Source organism: Neophocaena asiaeorientalis, unplaced genomic scaffold (assembly GCF_003031525.2).
Source record: "Neophocaena asiaeorientalis asiaeorientalis breed wild unplaced genomic scaffold, Neophocaena_asiaeorientalis_V1.1 scaffold437, whole genome shotgun sequence".
In the NCBI taxonomy this organism is placed as follows: domain Eukaryota; kingdom Metazoa; phylum Chordata; class Mammalia; order Artiodactyla; family Phocoenidae; genus Neophocaena; species Neophocaena asiaeorientalis.
The window spans coordinates 3,329,237-3,348,923 of NW_020173375.1; the positions used below are offsets into that span (position 1 = coordinate 3,329,237).

The 19,687-nt window shown below is 36.7% G+C and overlaps 1 protein-coding gene across 1 annotated transcript in view; it reads left to right on the top strand.

The window, feature by feature from the left end:
- The window catches only part of RYK (receptor like tyrosine kinase), a 101,150-nt gene that overhangs the window by 73,515 nt on the left and 7,948 nt on the right, over nt 1–19,687 (top strand). Inside the window, exons 12-14 of the mRNA XM_024746222.1 lie at nt 4,799–4,931; nt 5,884–5,993; nt 6,154–6,313. Of these exons, the coding sequence (XP_024601990.1) occupies nt 4,799–4,931; nt 5,884–5,993; nt 6,154–6,313 (403 nt within the window). The remainder of the gene's footprint in view (nt 1–4,798; nt 4,932–5,883; nt 5,994–6,153; nt 6,314–19,687) is intronic.

Here is a 19,687-nt window from a genome sequence, read left to right on the forward strand (position 1 = left end):
TCACAATGTGCAGTATTAATATTTGGGCAAGGTTTTTGTTGTTGTTGTTTTAAAGCACTATACAGAGTCAGCTTAATTTGTGTGCCTACTGAAAATTTGATCACATATGTTTAAAAAATGGAATGGTGACCATCATTGTTGGAAGATATTTATGGACTTCTGGAAAAAAAAGATAGAAAGTGATGTGTGCAAAAGACATTATGCATTGTAATTTCTGTGTACTTTGAGCAGTTACTTGAGTTCTGCCAAAAAATAAGATGACTATGCAGAGTTTTATTTTTGAATTTTATTTATACTTTGGTTCATAGTCAAAAGAATTTGAGAACCTAAAAAGAAGGCAGCTATAGTAAGATCAATAAAATGGTAATGAAAATGAAATTGAGTTTTTTGGCATTGTGATGGTGGAAAAGAAGACAAATAAGCCAACATTAAGGAGACAATTATTTTTACTGTGATTGAACATAAAACAACTCTTAGCTTCTGGGCAAGCAAGGCTGAAGGAAACAAAGTTTGATACATCTCAGTATTAGAATGGAAGGAAATGTACGTGTTTCTTAGGGAGAAAACTTTTTCTGGTTTCACATTCTGGGACAGATGTTATTAGCTTTATCATATACTTGGGACATTGATTAAAATAATGAACAGATGTACTTTTTAGTTTCATTGAAAATAAAAAAGCCAGAGACCTCTGAAAAAAATTGACCACACAGTAATGAGGGACTAAAGATGTCCTTTTGAAGGGTGAAAGTCATGTGATTTAAGAATGTTACCTTCCATTGACCTGATTCACTGATTCATTCCAAGAATAGAAGTCATTTGCAGAGGAATGGATAGATAACTGACCCTTTAGACTATATTTTTAAAAAAAAAAAAAAACCACACACATTTGTTTCCTCTGAGTAACAAAGCAAGAACTGGGTAATGATCAGTTGGGAATGTCCTTTTTGACAGTGTTCGGAGTACTTGATTTATTATGCTGACCCTAGCGGGAAGAACCAGAGTGTTTAATACTAGTATGTAATGTTAACCTAGTACTTAGGTACTTAGCTAGTATTCTTACCTTGATGAAAGGTCTGTACCACATCAGCACAGAAGTGGGTGGCAGGGATATAGACAAAGCCAGGATTTTCTCAAGAAGCAGTTTTATATCCACAGTAGCCCAAAGGTGCTTTGGCTGAAAAATGTTCAGAGCAAGCATTTGCAGCATTTTCTCAGGCAGCTTTAAGCTATAGGATTTTCCAGCATCCAACTAGGATGAATTAGTAGCCCCAGGATACACTTAGGTGGTGGAATGGGATGACTTATACTGAATTAGGGTTGTTACTGTACGTTCAGTGATTAGGGAATGTCTTCTAAAGGCAAGTTATGGTTTGATCCTGGTTAATTGTTCTTCCTCATCATAAAGTGATACCAGGACTCCTGGTTTTTAATGAGCAAAACACATTGTCAATATGTAGAAAGTATATGGTTCTTTCTACTCACTGTAGCAATTTATTTCATTTTTAAGGGGACTAGGGCCTATGACACATTTCTTTTGACCCCTGATGTCTAGACTGTTCATGGCTCTGTGTATGCATACGTTCTCATTCATTAAGTGCCCATTTTGCACTTGGAACACTGCTAGACATGAGGGTTAAAAATGAAATAATGGGCTTACCTGGTGGCGCAGGGGTTGGGAGTCCGCCTGCTGATGCAGGGGACACGGATTTGTGCCCCGGTCCGGAAAGATCCCACATGCCGCGGAGCGGCTGGTCCTGTGACCCATGGCCGTTGAGCCTGAGCGTCCGGAGCCTGTGCTCCGCAACGGGAGAGGCCACAACAGTGAGAGGCGCGCGTACCTCAAAAAAAATTAAAAAAGAAATAATGATCTTCAGTGATCATATTATAGAATTTATCAAGCAAACTCAATACACTCAGCAAGAAATGACATCTAGTTTCTGATTTTACCTTTTTTAAAAAACTAGTTTTGGTATGTAATTCATCATGTTTACTTCATGTTTTAACATTCCATGATTAAGAGTTTTAAAGTGTTGAAATATTTTAAAGCATCTTGAAATTCTTTCTTTTCATTCCTTTTTCCACTGGAATTTTTGAGAATAATTTTTATTATAAGTTAAAATAGCTGTATAAATAAAAGATAGCTGTTGATCTTTTTAAATTCCATCAGACATGCTTTATAAAAAGTACTCAAGCTATTTCTGCTTGTAGTTTGACTCTCCACTGGCCCAAGGGTGCCTGATGATGGGCACTTTGCTGAATGCCTCATGGCTCTCACTCTGCAGGCACGCTTGGCAAGACTGAGAACTGGACCTGTTCTTGCCTCAAGTCCCTGCAAAACCTGCCTTTCCTCTATAGCACCTGCTTCTGCCTCATCCACTCTTCTTATGGATCCCATATCTTCCTCTTTATCTTCCTTTCCTTTATAAACTGGGCAGAATGAAGAGCAGCCATTTATTCCTTGAAACATTTTCATGCAGCTTGTTACTTCTCCCGGAGGGCTTTTAATCCTCTGGTGATAGAATAAGTGATTTGATCTCATCCAGCAAACTTCCTGTGTTTGGGTCAGATTCCTTTAACTTTGCTCAGTGAATTTCAGTCATGAGGAAAGGTGCAGAGAAATAATTTTGGGAGGGTTAAAGAGATTGGGCAGCTCTTCATATCACTCCTGAAATCATGGTAGGTTCAGTTAAACCTGAGTGCACACCTGCTGTAGTCATTTTTTCCCACTTTTATTGAGAAATAATTGATATACCTCACTGTATAAGTTTAAAACATACAGCATGATGGTTTGATTTACATATATTGTGAAATGATTACCATAGTAGGTTCAGCTAACGTCCATGTTCTCATATAGATACAATAAAAGGGAAAGAAAGAAGAAAGAAAATTTTCTCCTTGTGATGAGAGCTCTTAGGATTTATTTACTCTCCTACCCACTGTCCTGTATATCACACAGCAGTGTTAGCTATAGTCGTCAGGTTGTACAGTACATCCCTAGTACTTATTTATAATTGGAATTTTGTACCTTTGACTGCCTTCCTCCAGTTCCCCCTCCCTCCATCCTCCTGCTGTAATCATTTTAGTATGTGTGGGTCTTGGTGTGAAAAGAGGCTCTGTCTTGCTCCCCTGGGAGGGAATGTCCAGTGATCCAGTGGAAAACACAAGGTTTTTATAATCAGATGAAGATTTGAATTTTTTCCACTATGTGCTGGCTGTTTGTCCTTGGCAAATTACCTCACCCCTTACCACCTTCATGGATTCCCTCGCCTGTAAAGTGGGACTAATCATCACTGCCACTCTTGGGCTGTAAGGCAAGCAGAAGCCTTACAGAGAAGTTGCCGCATACAGGTTTACTGATCTCTGAGTCCTCATTTTCCCAGCTCCTCAGAGTCAGTGCTTTCCCTGTTAGTAACTCCTGCACAGCAGGAGGGGGGCCCCACAGCTTTCACTTCTGCACTGTTAGGCCAGAATCGTGTGACTGTGGTTTTAAAAGAGATACATACTCAATTGAGACAATTTAGGAAATACAGAAAAGCAAAGTAGAAATGATCTAAAGTCTCGCAACTCAAAAACAACAACTCTTGGCATACTTCTGTGCAGAGTTGTATTTGCCCCCTTCCTTGTAATTATCCTGCAAGCATATGTGAATTTTGTATCTTGCTTTCCTATAAGTAAGTTTTTACTCATATTCTTGTAACATCCCTTTGTGACTATTTAATTGTTATATACTATCCTATTATTTGGCTGTACTTCCTTACTTTTGGACAGTCTTGTTGTTTGCAGCTTTTACTATTAATACTGCATTAACTATCCTTGTTCATATAGCTTTCATATGTTTAATAATATTTCCTTATTAATATCCTTAGAGGCAGAATTTTCCAAGTTAAGGAGGAGGAATGTTTTTCAGCTTGTTGTTTGGTGTTACTTACCAAATATTTATTAAATGCTTATTTCTGTGGCACAGAATACAAAGCATTGGGTGTAAAAAAGGAGTTCACTTTAGTTTTTGCCATCTAGGAATTTTCAGCTTAGTGGGGGAAATGAGGTAATTATGTAAAAAGTTACATAGCCTTGGGAAAAATTAACAGTTATTTCCAGGTACCGATGGAAGAGGTGTCATTAGGCAATAGGATGAAAGTATGTGTGCCATGGAGAATTTAAAAGGAACAAGATTTTTTTTTTACTGCATGCTTGGCCTTATTTGTATATCACAGCAACATTGTATGGCTGGTGGGATCCCCATGTTAGAGGTATGGAAACTAAGGCCAAGAGAGATGGTCACACAGACCGTAAATGGTAAATTTAGGATTTAGAAATCCCATGTGACCTGCTAAGAACTTCTTGGCTTTTTGTGACAGTTTCATGCTCTTGATTATCATATTCTTTTCTGCAGACTTGCGTTGGGGCCCTTTTTTTTTCTTTTTTAAGTGTGATATTGAACCAAATGGGCTGTTATCATATGCTCATGATCAACTCATTATTTAGGTCCCTTTGATTACCCTTTAGAGTAGAGATTTAGTGTGGCTAGAGTGTGTCTTAAGAGAATCTAGTCCACAGGAAACAATTTCTGAGTTTATAATTTTTCCCTATCAAGAAAGTGGGTATGTGGAAAACATTAAAGTCCAGTCTAAAAGAGCATTTATAATTTTACGTTTTTAATGGTTATATGTTTTTAAGTAAGTTTGAGATTTTCTTGTTTTGTTTTAGGTTATCTTTATTTTATTACTTTTTGTTAAAAATAACCCCCTGAAGTTTCAGATTTCACTTGTGTTTCTCCTGATTTTTTATTATTTTATAGAAATCTTCTTCCTATTACCCATGTCTGTATAGAAGAAGGAGAAAAGCCTATGGTGATATTGCCTTACATGAATTGGGGGAATCTTAAATTGTTTTTACGGCAGTGCAAATTAGTAGAGGCCAATAATCCACAGGTGAGAAATATTTGCCCACATACCAATTATTTACCAGTAGCTTCTAATATCTTTGAAGGTAGATGTTAACATTCCTATATATAAACTGTTTAGAAGTCTGTAAAAAGAAACTCAAGGTTGAACCAGAAGATATTGCTAACCTGTTGATTTAGAGAGAGATGGTTTGTGATTCCTGTCTTGAGGCTTACACTCTGCTGATGCTGAAGGTTTTCCGTGTATAACCATTGTGTATTATTCATAATCACCTCAAACCCTCTGTGACACCATCTCAGTCATTTTCCTCATAACTCTTTGAAGGTACTTGTACTAGTTCTCCCTTCTAGGAATGGAAATAGACCTTACAGAGCCATTTGGTCCATGTTGTACAAAAAAAAAAAAGCTGGTGGTAGCTGGAGGTGTAGATTGTCGGTGATAATTTGGTAGCCAGGGTTTCCAGCAAGTGGTTGGCAGCCATAGCCCACCAGCATCACCTGGAGAAGAATTTCATTCCTCAACCTACAGTCCTGGCACATTAGCTCTAGAGGAGCACATCAGAGAGAGCTATAAACAAGCATTAGTTTGAAAATGGTCCCCGGGGGATAACCTCCTAATAAAAGCTTAATATTGTAAAAGAAAAGAACAAGTTATTGAATAATAAACATTTGAAATATTACCCTTAGAATTCAGCATTCATTGAACAGATGTTTATTTAGCTGCTACTGTATATGCTGGATGTTGGGGAGATACACCTAACAGATGAGAGTGAAGTAAATGGTAAATTACGGTACAGAATGATAAGGACTGTAGTAGGTATAAGTATAGGAAGCTATGGGAACATGTTCTTGGTCAAGAAGTAGCTTTTTAAAACTTAGTGTGTAGGTGTATTTTGGGATGGAGTAAGATTGTGGAATAAAATAACTACCATCAAAGTTTTTGTGCTAACTGCAGACATTGTCATTTTCTGTTACCACAGGCAATTTCTCAACAAGACCTGGTCCACATGGCTATTCAGATTGCCTGTGGAATGAGCTATCTGGCCAGAAGGGAAGTCATCCACAAAGACCTAGCTGCTAGGAACTGTGTGTAGGTGCCATGAGCTTGTCACTGTCATTTGATATTTAGTGTTCCCTGAATTTGGGTTCTCTCCAGGAGTCACAGTGGGAACTGTGTTGTATTTATGAGTGATTGTGGTCCATATTTTTTCAGTATTCCATTGTATTTGATGTTCATATCTACTTTTCAGCATTGATGACACACTTCAAGTTAAGATCACAGACAATGCCCTCTCCAGAGACTTGTTCCCTATGGACTATCATTGTCTAGGAGACAACGAAAACAGGCCGGTTCGGTGGATGGCTCTTGAAAGTCTGGTTAATAATGAATTCTCCAGTGCTAGTGATGTGGTAAGTACTGGGACCCCCAGATATCAGCGGAATGGAGGAGGCTCCAAATGCTTTTAAAACGTTTTTCAATTTTTTTAATCTGATAACTGTTCCCCGAAGTTTTTTATTCAGAAAGCAAGTATAGTTAGTTTTCTGTCAGCTAGTTTGTGACCCAAACCATGGCCCATCACTGTGTGTAATCTCATTTCATCCTCATGATAACCTGTGAAGGGGCTATTAACACTATGAGATAGGTAGACACTATCCCAGTTTTAAAGGTGATGATATTGAAGTTAGGTTTTTGTTTTTGTTTTTTTTTGCAGTACACGGGCCTCTCACTGTTGTGGCCTCTCCCGTTGCGGAGCACAGGCTCCAGATGCGCAGGCTCAGCGGCCATGGGTCACGGGCCCAGCCGCTCTGCAGCATGTGGGATCTTCCCGGACCGGGGCACGAACCCGTGTCCCGTGCATAGGCAGGCGGACTCTCAACCACTGCGCCGCCAGGGAAGCCCTGAAGTTAGGTTTTTTCAAGTCTCAGAATGACCAGGTGGCTGTCAGATAGTAGAGATTTATTGTTTTCTTTTTTTCAAACGACCTCTTCCAAGTTTTATGGCCTGTGTAACTTACAGTTCCCCAGATGTCACTCTCTTCCTTTTTGTCAGTTTCTGGGTGGTTCTGTCTATTCAAGCAGATCATATAGTGGGATCCTTTCAACTTAGTGATGTATAGTTTCAGAAGCCACAGTTACTTGCGTGTATTTTGTAGGCATTTTAATTGTTTTTAATTTCTGCCACTGTTTAGTTTGATTTGGAAAATTAATTTATTTCCCTATCTCTTGCTTAATGCACTTTATTATTATAGCTGAATATTTAGAGATTAGGTAAAACTTCTGCTTATAAGGTCCCCCTGTATCACTCAATATCTGTTAGTGTTACATGTAAAATTTTATAGAGTAATTTGCTTCAAAGTTTCAGCTATAAAAATTGGGCTTACCATATCATTATATCTTGTGTCTCAGTGATATATTTTATTTATAATATAGGGTTTCCCTTTTACTAAGTTTGTGTGGGTTAAGGACTACTCTTTTAATACACAATTTCCCTCAGTATATTAGTGTCCTGTGGCTGCTGTAACAGATTGCAGCAACCTTGGTGGTAAAACAGCAGAGGCTTATTCTCTCACAGTTGAATTCTGGAAGCCGCGTGTTTGAAATCAGGGTGTAGGCAGGGCCGTGCTCCCTCCAGAGACCTTAAGGGAGAAACCATCCTTGCCTCTCCCAGCTTCTGGTGGCTCTTGGCACTCCTTGGCTTGTGGCTGCATCTCTGCTCCATGTTCATACCACCTTATCCTCCATGTGTCTGTCTCTCGAAACTCCCTCTACCTCTCTCTTACAGTGATACATATGATTGCATTTAGGATTTATCTCATAATCCAGGGTATGTTTCTACTCTCAAGGTCCTTAACTTAATCACATCTTTTGTCATATAAGGTAATATCTATAGGTTTCGGGGATTAGAATGTGGACATATGTTTGGGGCCACCATTCAATCCACTATACTCAGTAATTGAAATTACCTAAGATTTCCTTATTGAAAAACGAATCTTCCAATTTAAAATCCTTGAAATGATTTGTTAAGGGAGGAACCCTCTCTTGTTATTATAGTCTTTTTTTTTTTTTTTTTTTGCGGTACGCGGGCCTCTCACTGTTGTGGCCTCTCCCGTTGTGGAGCAACAGTCTCTGGACGTGCAGGCTCAGCGGCCATGGCCCACGGGTGCAGCCGCTCCGCGGCATGTGGGATCCTCCCGGACTGGGGCACGAACCTGTGTCCCCTGCATCGGCAGGCGGACTCTCAACCACTGTGCCACCAGGGAAGCCCTATAGTCTTTTAATTTAATTTTTTCTTTCTTTTTCAGGAGCTAGGTTAGCTATTTGATATATTGTGCCTTTCTGCATACCACGTGTTTTGATGAAATGTGCTCACTTGATGTGAATGAGCAAGTTACATATATAGTTTTTAACCTTTTTTCCTGTAAATGAAGGTCTTTCGTTATGCATATCTTCAAAATACTTCGTTTTAACTTAATTTAAAATCAACTACTCTCTGAAAAGAAAAAAAAAAGCTTATCTGACACTTGTGAGATGGGCAGAATAGATATGAGTGATGATGCGAAGGATGTTTTCTGTTTCATAGAGCAGCTGCAAAAGTTAATAGTGGGTGGAAACTTTGTTGCCACAGTCTTTCCCAGCCAGAGTCATGGGGCCTTTTGGAGAATGGGTGGAGGTGGGAGGAATAAATCCTGATTCTTAGACACAGAGCCCTGAGGGTTCAGCTTGTGTAGCAGTGGGAAACTAGGCCTAGTCTGTTCTTCCAGAGCTGTGATAATAAAATAAAACTTCTCTAACATTAATGTCAAGAAGTTAAAATTCCAAGTAAAGCAATACAAATACGCCAAGCAACTTACATAGTTCTCATAGTTATCTAAAGAGAACCTGGACTTCTTTTTGGGGGAAGGAGGGGTTGCTTTTTTTGTTTTTGATTTTTATTTTTCTCAAATGATGTTTAAAAAAAAGGAAAGCAGAGCTTGATTTAGGCTAGCAAACAGCTGCTGTATTGAATGACAGTAAGGACCAGTTATACTCAGGTGCTTGTTTTTCAGGTTGCCAAATCTTTATTCAGAAGTTCTGAATTGTAGGTGGGATTCTTTACCAGTTTCTACATTAAGCAAAGCCGTTTTCATGGGGAAAAAAATTGAGTTTAACTTTGGTTTTAGAACATAGTTCAAAAGCATAATATCAGTTGAATTAGAGCTACATGGTTTTCAAATCCACCCCTTTAGTAGAAAAGCCTGCATCTGACATATTTGAATGCAGAAAAGTAAAAGAAACTTTCCTCACATCTTCTTTGAAAATATCATTCCATATTTGATTTAAAAGTTTAATTCACTCATCTCTTTGGGATGTTAATATTCTTTTTAATGGTTGATTTTAAAATTTTATGGTTTTATTACTCATGGAAATATAGCATAGTTGCCTTAACAGAAATGAGGTGGCAGTTGTGGTGAACCCAAAACTAGTCTAACGGGTAGGAAATAGAAGATGTTTCTTAGATGGCAGTCTATAATACAAAGATGTCATGTAAATTCAAGGAGATTGGGAACTGTTTGATTATTCTCTTAGAAAAAGGAATTGATAAGTAATATTTCAGAGGGGTGTGCAAGATGGCCAGTAGTAGTTAGCTTGCACAGTGGAAGCCCCCAAAATATGCATGCTTAATTTAATGTATTTGCTTATTTCTATGTAAGTATTCCATTGTATATTTAAGCAGTAATAGGAAATTTTTTTAGGAATTATTTTTTATAACACGTATGATCGCATATTTCACAGGAACTCCAGAGTGAAAATTAGATGATACACTTCAACTAATGAGACTATAGTTAATAATACTTTTCTAAGCAATGTGATCTGCATCTCTTCAGCTGGGTACACTGTGCTGTATTAGCTGGTAAATTCCATATAGAGGATATATGGCTTGGTTAAGCAAATATTTCAAAATCATACTTAGAATTAGTTATTCTTACAATTATGATATTTTACAAATTTTGCAACAGTTCACATATTTTGTGTAAGAACTTGCCTTAACAGGAGAATTAGTTTAAAATCATCACCACTTTTAGCATGTCTTGGCATAAACTTACTTGAAATGTCTGTGTGACCCAAGTTCTTCTGAGCTGTACTTAGAATGTGATGGTGAGAATACCCACATTGATTTACGTTTAGCATGGTCAACTCCTAAAATGTTCAGATTTTTCTTCTTTAGATTCTTATAAATTCATTTTCTTTAAAATGTATTTTTCCCCTAAATATCTTTTGCCTTGGATAATTGAGATTGAAAGGAATGGGAATACTGTTCTGTTTCCTATGACTGTGATGGGGCTATTTAGTGTAAAAATCCTGCCTTTCTGTTTTGTGGAATTGAGTATTTTTTGAATTCTTATGTTGAAGCACACATGTTAAATTGCTTTTTAACATTTGTATTGAATTGTGTATACATAATCGTTATGCTGTGCTTCCACTTTTCCTTTATGGATTAAATTGGGGTTGTAAAAAGCTACATTTAATATTGTACTTTCGGGCTGTAAACTTCATTCAGAGTCAAATGCAAAATAAGTAATGTAACCCCATTCCCCCCAGAATATCTACACATGTAAAATACATATTTTAGCTATTAATGTAGCATCTAACAAATGATATTACTGCCTTGGAGGGAAATTTTCTCTGCCCTTAAAAGACCCTTAACATTTTTGCATTCCTTTATAGTTAAAAATTCTCCCTGATTTATTTGGAAATACATTAATGTTTTCTGTCTTAAAAATAATACATTGCATTTCTGGGTTGTGTTTTAACAGTTTTTACTGGAAGGATTCAATATTTTACTATGTCAAGATTGTTATAATGTTAATATCAGCTTTTAACTGTTGAACTTAGGAAATATGCACAACCAGATTTGACTAGTTATAAATCTCTAATATTATTCTAAGATATGACATCATCATAGCCATTATTAAGAATTTCTGGATATTGTTTTTATTCTGCTTTCATCAGATATGGTACTGCCATAGATCTTTTTTGGTGACTTTCTTTTCCTTTATTTGAAAATAGATTTCTTGATTTATGTCTTCTTTGAATTATTTAGCTAGTTATAGTAGCTAACATAATTCTGTAAGAGGCTACCTTCTATTAAGAGACTGAATGCAATCAGGAATACACAATTAGGAGTTTTTTCTTGGTGGTTTTCTTGCCTTTATGGTATTACATTGTATTTACAAAGCATTTTCTTGGGACAAAAACAAGTCAAGGAAATGACTTCCATGTTAGTCTTATCAGTGTGGTTTATGGCAATGAGGAGATCCTTTAAGGTATTCAAACAGTTTTTAGGGTGCATGGAATATGAAAGTGTGTTCCTTGACATTTCTTTTGTGAACATTAGAGATTATCTCCAGAAGAAGGAGAGAAATCTGTAGTTATGCAGATACTCTGTTTGCTGCAGAGTGCTTCTTCTTGCTCCTTTTTGCCCAGTGCCATGGAAAGTCACTGCCACAACCCTGAAAAGACTTGTGCAGGAGAAACTCACATTCATAATATGCCCATGAAGAGTGGTCTTCTGAACTACTGTGGTATCAGAGAGAGCTATAGTTTTCAGAGAATGCTTATTATTTTTAAAAGAATAGAAAACTTTCTATTTTATTCCATTTCTTCATTATTAATTTTAGAATAATACTTAGAGTCCCATTATTTAATTTGTTTCCACTATGGTTGCACATTTTACACATCAACAGTCTTAGACTTACTATTTAAATATTCATGTTAAGATGAATTGATTAAAAGACATTAGAAAAAAGCTGGAGAGGTGAAAAAATCATTCAGACATTACTTTAGGAAATAAAGATTTAAAGTTTAATTTTATTAACATTAAGAAAATATTGTTTAGTTTTATGAAATAGTCCTAATATTTCCTGGGAATGCGGAATAAATGGATTTACTTTAGGAACAGTTAATATATTTTCAGAGTGAACAGTTCCTGTCTTGTGATCAAGTAGTTGCACTCAATTTATTTTCTGTATTTGGCTCTCCTTGAGAATAGATATTTTCCTTAAGAGATCTTGTGAACGTACCCTTCCTTTCCTTTCCTGCCTCGTCCTTATCATTGTATTTAATATCCCCTTCAAATAGCCCCAGTGTTCTGATAGAGCAATGTCTAAGCATCTGATACAGTGGAGGAAAGTACCATATATAGCAGATATGTGTGATGGCTTGGTAGGCGTCCAATATTAGATCCTATGACAGATTTGGTCTCTTTTCGGTCACGTAGGACACTCTGTGCCTAAAGTTTGCGGATTTTTGAAGTTGAGTTAGCAGACATGTACTAAATTTGATACCTGATGCAGTCAAAATGCACTTTCTATATAGTCATTGTACACTTGGGTACATTTGTTTAGCTGGAATAGAAAAGTATTAGCCACAGTGATAAGTATAAAGGATTATTAAGATTTTTAGGTGATAGTTTACACTGAAGAATTGTTAAAAAGAACTCTTTAAAGGTCACTTGTGTGAATTTATTAATTGCATCCTGGCCCCTGGCCCTTGCCTCCACTCAGTGTGCCAGAGACCTGGCCCACCACTGTGCATCCAGTAAAGCTTTTTTAAAGTAGCATAATTCTATAGATACATATTTCCACTGTGGTTATTGGAAAGGCCTGGAAAATATGTATCTGAAAAATTAAAATTCGTAGAATAGTATAGCTTCAAAAATTGGATATTCAGAAAGGGGTATATACTAATAGAGCCTGTACCTCGAGTACGGCATAGTGTTAGTTTTGGAAACTTGTGAAAATTGTTTAGTTAATGAAAGTCGATTAAACTCAAGCTTCCACTGCTTGGAATGTTACTCCATGATATTTTGATCTTCATAGTGAACTCTTAATTAAAGGAATTGGTAAAGAGAAATCCAAACTCCTTCGCCTTGGTTTTCAGAACTTCTGTTCCTTGTCTTCTTGTTTCAGTTTTATATTTTCTACTGTACGTTTCCTTACATTCTGCATTTAAGCCAATCCGAAATTCCTGCTGAGTCCAAACTCACCAGGTGCTTCTGTGCCATTTAATTTGATCATCTTTGGATCCCAGAGAATTGTATCTACTTAATGACACCCATAAAGAATTCTTTATCTACCTAATAATGGCACCTATCACACACTGCCTTATATTTTCTGGCACAAGTCATTTTTCCCAGAACAGGCAGTGGAGAACTCTGACTTAATTATTTTCCTTTAGAAGGTTTTCCATATTTACAGAATTAAAGTCGTGTGTGTGTTTGTGTGTGTGTGTGTGTGTGTGTGTGTGCATAGCAGTGTTAATCTTATCCTTAGAGAGCTGTGTACTTGACTATGTAAAAGAATCTTGGAGGGCCTCACACTGTCCTCTTCTCCCCTCTGTTTCCATGTTGAATCCTCATTTTTCTCCTTGTCTCACTCTTACAGACTTCAATTCAGAGATCCCATGTGTTCTTTTGACTACAGTTGTTATTTATGAGTAAATGATTTATTAATTGACATTTGTGGCCTAAGGTCTCCCTCTTAAGTATTAGATATATTGCATAGATACCTACTCTGCTTTTGTGCCCAGGGCCCATGTTTCTGAAAACGTAAGTGCAATCTTTGCACTGTAAAGATGCAACACAATTGAGGACTACAGGTAGACTGTCTGGTTTGAGGGGAAAACATGATTGATTTGCTATGGGGCATGTTAAGTTCAGGATACTGATGGGTGGAATGTAGGTCTGGAATTCTGGACAGACATAGAAGCAGGATATTAGAAATTGTACATCAGCTTCGTAAAAGTGTGTGATAGAATAAACAAGAGAGTTTGTTGATCTCAGAGGTGGCGAATATAAAGAGAGAAGAAAGCCAAGAGAAAATGTAGGGAATATTTACTTTAGTTAGTGAGAAAGGAAAGATGAACAATGAATAAAACAGAAAGGTAAGAAGAGAATCCAGAGAATGCTGTGTCTTAGAAACCAAGGAAGGAAATAGTTTCAAGGAGAGTCTAGTCTCTAAACATATCTGCAGTAGTCAGAAAGAATGAGAAAATCTTTGAGGGCTTTTGAACAGGCAGGTTTAGTAAATCATTAAAGATGGATATGATTGTTAAGGGCTCTGTGGGAGGTGAGAAAGTGGAGACAATAAATAGATTACACTTTGAAGAAGTTTAGCTATGAAAAGGAGTGGAAGGATTGTAGCTTGATGGGTTGGCAGGATCAAGAGAGGTTTTATTGTGTTAATGTTGTGTTTTATTTTACTGGGTTTGTTTGGTGTGACTTTTAGGCAGGGAAGCAATGGGGAGAAAGAGATGGACTTGTGATTATTGGAGGGGAGGTCCAAGAGATGATAGGTGAACGGGCTCAGAAGCCCACGTAAAGGTATAGTTTGGCATAGGAGGAGGTATACCTCTTGTCTGAGATGGGAATAAAGCAAGAGATGGGAGAGAGAAGGTACAGAAAATTCTTGAAGAAGGATCTCTCATTGACCTGTGGGACAACCTCAGTTGCTGAATATAGTTGTAATCGGGGTCCACAAAAGCATGCATTGGAGATGCGGGGCAGTGGGGGACTAAAAGAATAATGAAGAAATAACTGAAATGTTTCCAAATTTGATTAAAACTATAAATCCACAGATCTAAGAGCTCAACAAACCCCAAACAAAATAAGCACGAAGAAACTAATGCGTTACACATTATAATCAAATTGCGCAAAACTAGCGATAAAGAGAAAATCTTAAAAGCAGCCATAAAAAAAAGAATGTTAATATACAGAAGAACCAGGAAAATTTCTCACTGGAAGCCATGCAAGGGAGAAGACAGTGAAGCAACATCTTTAAACATCTTTAACATCTACTGTAAGAAAAAACGTATGTAGAATTTTATATCCAGATAAAATATCTTTCAAAAACTGAAGGGGAAATAAAGACTTTTCCAGAAATAGAAAAGCTGAAAGAATTCATAACTAGCAGATGCACACTATAAGAAATGTTAAAGGAAGTCCTTTAGGAACCAACCAGATGGAAATATGGGTCTGGCGAAGGAACAGAGAATACCAGAAATGGTAACTGCATGGGTAAATGTATACAGTTTTTTTTTTTCTCATTACTTAAATCCTTTAAAAAGATAATTGAACATATTTTTATGCGCCTTGTGTAGTAATTGGTAAAATAGACAAAATCAGTAAGGATATAGATTTCAATGACAGTACCAACCAACTTGATCTAGTTAACAGTTATAGAACACACCATTCAACAACAGCAGAACGCATATCTGCAGGTTCACATGGAATATTTACTAAGGTAGACCACATTCTGGATCATGATCAAGTCAATAAATTTAAAAGGATTTAATTCACACAAAGTAGGGTTTTGTGAACACAATGGAATTAAATTAGAAATCAAAAATAGGAATCTAGGACTTCCCTGCTGGCATAGTGGTTAAGAATCCGCCTGCCAATGCAGGGGACACAGGTTCAATCCCTGGTCCGGAAAGATCCCACATGCCACGGAGCAACTAAGCCTGTGTGCCACAACTACTGAGCCTGTGCTCTAGAGCCCATGAGCCACAACTACTGAAGCCCGTGCTCTGCAACAAGAGAAGCCACCACAGCGAGAAGTCCGCGCACCGCAATGAAGAGTAGCCCCCACTCACCACAACTAGAGAAAGCCCGCGAGCAGCAACAAAGACCCAATGCACTCAAAAATAAAAATAAAACAACAGCAACAAAAAGGAATCTAGAAAATCCTCAAATATTTAGAAACTAAATAATACACATTCAAGTAACCCATGTGTCAAGGAAGTAACCAAAAGGGAAATTTTAAAGTACTTAGATTTGAATGAAAGTAAAGACACATTTCAAAATTTGGGGGATGCTGCTCAAGGGCGACATGTATACTATTAAACATCAATATTAGAAAAGAAGAAAAGTCTCAAATTAGTGACCTTAGTTTTCACCTTAAGAAACTAGAAGAGCAGTTTAACTCCCAAGTAAGTAGGTGAAAGGAAATAATAAAGATTAGATGGAAGTCAGTGAAATATGAAACAGAAAAACAGTAGACAAAAATCAAGTGAAACCAATGCTTAACTCTGAGAATATCATTAATGATGACTCTTTTGCCAGACTAATCAGGAAAAAAAGAAGTTGCAAATTAACGATATAACGAATGAGAGAGATGATATCATTAAAGATTCTCACAGGTATTAATAGTAAGAGAATATTATGAACTTTTTCCCAGTAAATTTAAACACAGATGAAATGAACAAATTCTTTGGAAGATAAGAATTTTCAGAGCTCAAGGAGTAGATAATCTGAATAGCCATATAAAAATTGAATTTTTGGTTTTTTTGGCCTTGCTGCGTGGCTTGTGGGATCTTAGTTACCCAACCAGGGATTAAAGCCAGGCCCTCAGCAGTGAGAGTGTGGAGTCCTAACCACTGGACTGCCAGGTAATTCCCCCAAAATTTAATATTTAGTTAAAAACCTGTCCCAAAAGAAAATTTTAGGTCTAGATTAAACTCTAGGGCACTGCCGAATGCCTTCAAACTTTTAAGGAAGAAATAATAAAAATTCTATACAATTTCAGAAAGTTGAGGAGAGAATACTTTCTAACTCATTCTGTGAAGTCAACATTACCTTGAAACTGATCTACAGATCATTGTCACTCATGATCACAGATGCAAAAATTAAACAGAAGTTTAGAACACATGAATGTATTTAAAAATAATATTATGACCACATAGGCTTTATCCCAAGAATACAAGCTTTTTCAATCATTTGAAAAATCAAGCAGTGCAGTTTACTGTATTAACATATTAAAAAAGAAAAACCATATGATCATCTCAGTAGATGCAGAAAAAGTATTAGAAAAAAATCCAAAATTCATTTCTAGTAAAAATTCCTAGCAGTCTGATAAAGGGCATCTACAAAAACAAAACCCTATAGCTGTTATCATACTTAATGCTAAAAGGCTGAATTCTTTTTACCTAATAACAGTAACAAGACAAGGGCACCCACTCTCATCAGTATTGTTCTCAAGGTTCTAGCCAGTGCACTAAGGCAAGAAAAGGAAATAAAAGGTAAGAAAATATTGCATAGGAAAAAGTAACTCTTTATTTGTGGGCAACTTGATCGTCTATGAAGAAAATCCAATGTGATATACAAAATAGCTACTAGAACTAATGAGTTTAGAAAGATTACAGGATATAAGATCAATTTACAAAAGTAAGTTGTATTTCTACATACTAATAAAAATCAGAAATTAAAGTTTTTTAAAAACATAAAAGCATCATAAAATATGAAATTCTTAGGAATAAATATGAAAGACCTATATGATGAAAACGCTATGAAACACTGTTGAGAGAAATTAAAGTCCTACGTAAGTGGAGTGGTGTATCTTGTTTGTTGGCCAGAAAACTCAATATTGAGATGTTAGTTCTCTCCAAGTTGACCTATAGATTCAACACATTTCCGAAGAAAATCTTTGCAGGCTTTTTTTTTTTTTTTAACATCTTTATTGGGGTATAATTGCTTTACAATGGTGTGTTAGTTTCTGCTTTATAAATTTGCAGGCTTTTAATTTTTTTTTTTTTTTTTTTTGTAGAAGTTGACAGATTGATAAAATTGATATGGAAAGGCAAAGAACCATAGCCAAAACAGCTTTGAAAAAAGAAAGTTACGGGTCTGATTTCAAATTACAGTAATCAAGACAGTTGTGGTATTGGGATTAAGGTAGATAGGTAGATCAGTGGAACAGAATAGAGTATGTAAAATTTGGCCCACATATGTATGGACAACTAATTTGCAACAAAAGTGCAAAGGCAAGTCAATGGAGAAAGGATTCTCTTTTAAACAAATGGTCCTGGAGCAACTGGATATCCAGCTACAAAACAAATGAACTTCAATTTATACCTTGCTCCATGTACAAAAATTAACTCAAAATAAGTCACAGACCTAAGTGCACGACCTAAAACTATAAAACTTCTAGAAGACAATAATAGAAGAAAATCTTTGGAGCTTTGCCTTAAGCAAAGATTTCTTAGACAAGACACCAACTCAAGATCTGTAAAAGAACAAATTAGACTTTATCAAAATTTGAAGCTTGTACTTTTTGAAGTAGTGTTAAGAGAATGAGAAGACAAGTCACACTCAGAGGATATATTTGCAAGTCATATATCTGGTAAAGGATATATTTGCAGAATATATAAAGAACTCTAAAAATTCAGTACAGGTATTCCCCACTTTTCAAAAGTTTGCTTTATGCCACTTCACTTTTACAAAAGACCTATGTTAGTACCTGTTTTCACAAACCAAGAGAAATCGAAAGAAGCTTTTTGGTTTTACAAAAAAGAAGGTGAAAAGCAAAAATAGCATTCAAGTGTTTGTTTTGTAGCAGCCATTATAGAGGCATCTTGCACCCCAGGCAGTGAGAGTGGCCCCACCAAGCTCCTTCCCCAGACACTACACTCAGCATCTCAGCATCAAGCCACCATGGCTTTGAACTGTGCTTCTGAGCATCTGTGATTTATCTCGATTTATATTGTGCATGTGTTAGTAAGATGTGTTCTAAAGTAATTGCTGCCTCACTTTATGGCATTTCTGTTTACAAAAGGTTTCATAGGAATGCTCTACTTTCAGATAGCAGGGGAAACCTTTAATAAAAAAGCAACCCAATATAAAAATGGGCAAAATATTTCAACAGACACTTCACCAGTGAAGATATGTAAATGGAAAATAAGCACATGAAAATATGATTAACATCATTAATCATTAGGAAAACGCAAACTAAAACCACAACAAAATACCATTCCCCACCCATTACTATGGCTAAAATTGAAGACTGAAGTCTTTGCAAGGATATGGAAGAACGGTAGCTCTCTTATACTGCTGATGGTAATGTAATATGGTACATACACTTCAGAAAACAGTTTTGCAGTTTCTTTCTTTTAAGTATGAGATATTTTATCCTTAATAAATTTTTTTAAATTTATTTATTTTTGGCTGTATTGGGTCTTAGTTGTGGCACGCAGGATCTTCATTGTGGCCCATGGGCTTCTCTCTAGTTGTGGCACGAGGGCTCTTCATTGTAGCACGTGGGCTCTGAAGTTGTGGTGTGTGGGCTGTCTAGTTGAGGCCTGTGGGCTCAGCAGTTGGGGCACGTGGGCTTAGTTCCCCCATGGCCTGTGTTCCCTGACCAGGGATCGAACCTGCATCCCCTGCATTGGAAAGCATATTCCTAACCACTGGACCACCAGGGACAATTCCCAGTGTGGCAGTTTCTTAAAACGTTAAACATGTACATACCATATCCAGTCATTTTGCTCCTAGGTAAATGAAAGCATATGTCCTTACCAATACTTGGGCATAGATATTCATAGCAGCCTTATTTTTAGTAGCTAAACCTGGAAATAATTCAATGTCCATCAACAGGTAAGTGGGTAAACTGCTGTATTCATACAATGAACTACTGTTCAGCAGTGAAAAGGGATGAACTGTCAATATATCATGGATGAATCTCAGAATCATTATTCTGAGTGAAAGAAGCTAGACAAAATGTACAGTTTTAATAATTCCATTTATGTGAAATTCTAGAAAATGCAAACTAATGTTAGTGGCAGAGAGCAGATTAATGGTTATTTGGAGATAGTGGGGACTGGGAGGAAGGGATTAGAGCTGTAAGAGTCTTTGGGAAGTGATGGATATGTGATATGTTCATTATCTTGATTGTGGCAGTTGTTTCAGAGGTGTGTACATATGTGAGAATATATCAAGTCGAACAGTTTATTGTATGTTGGCCATACTACAAT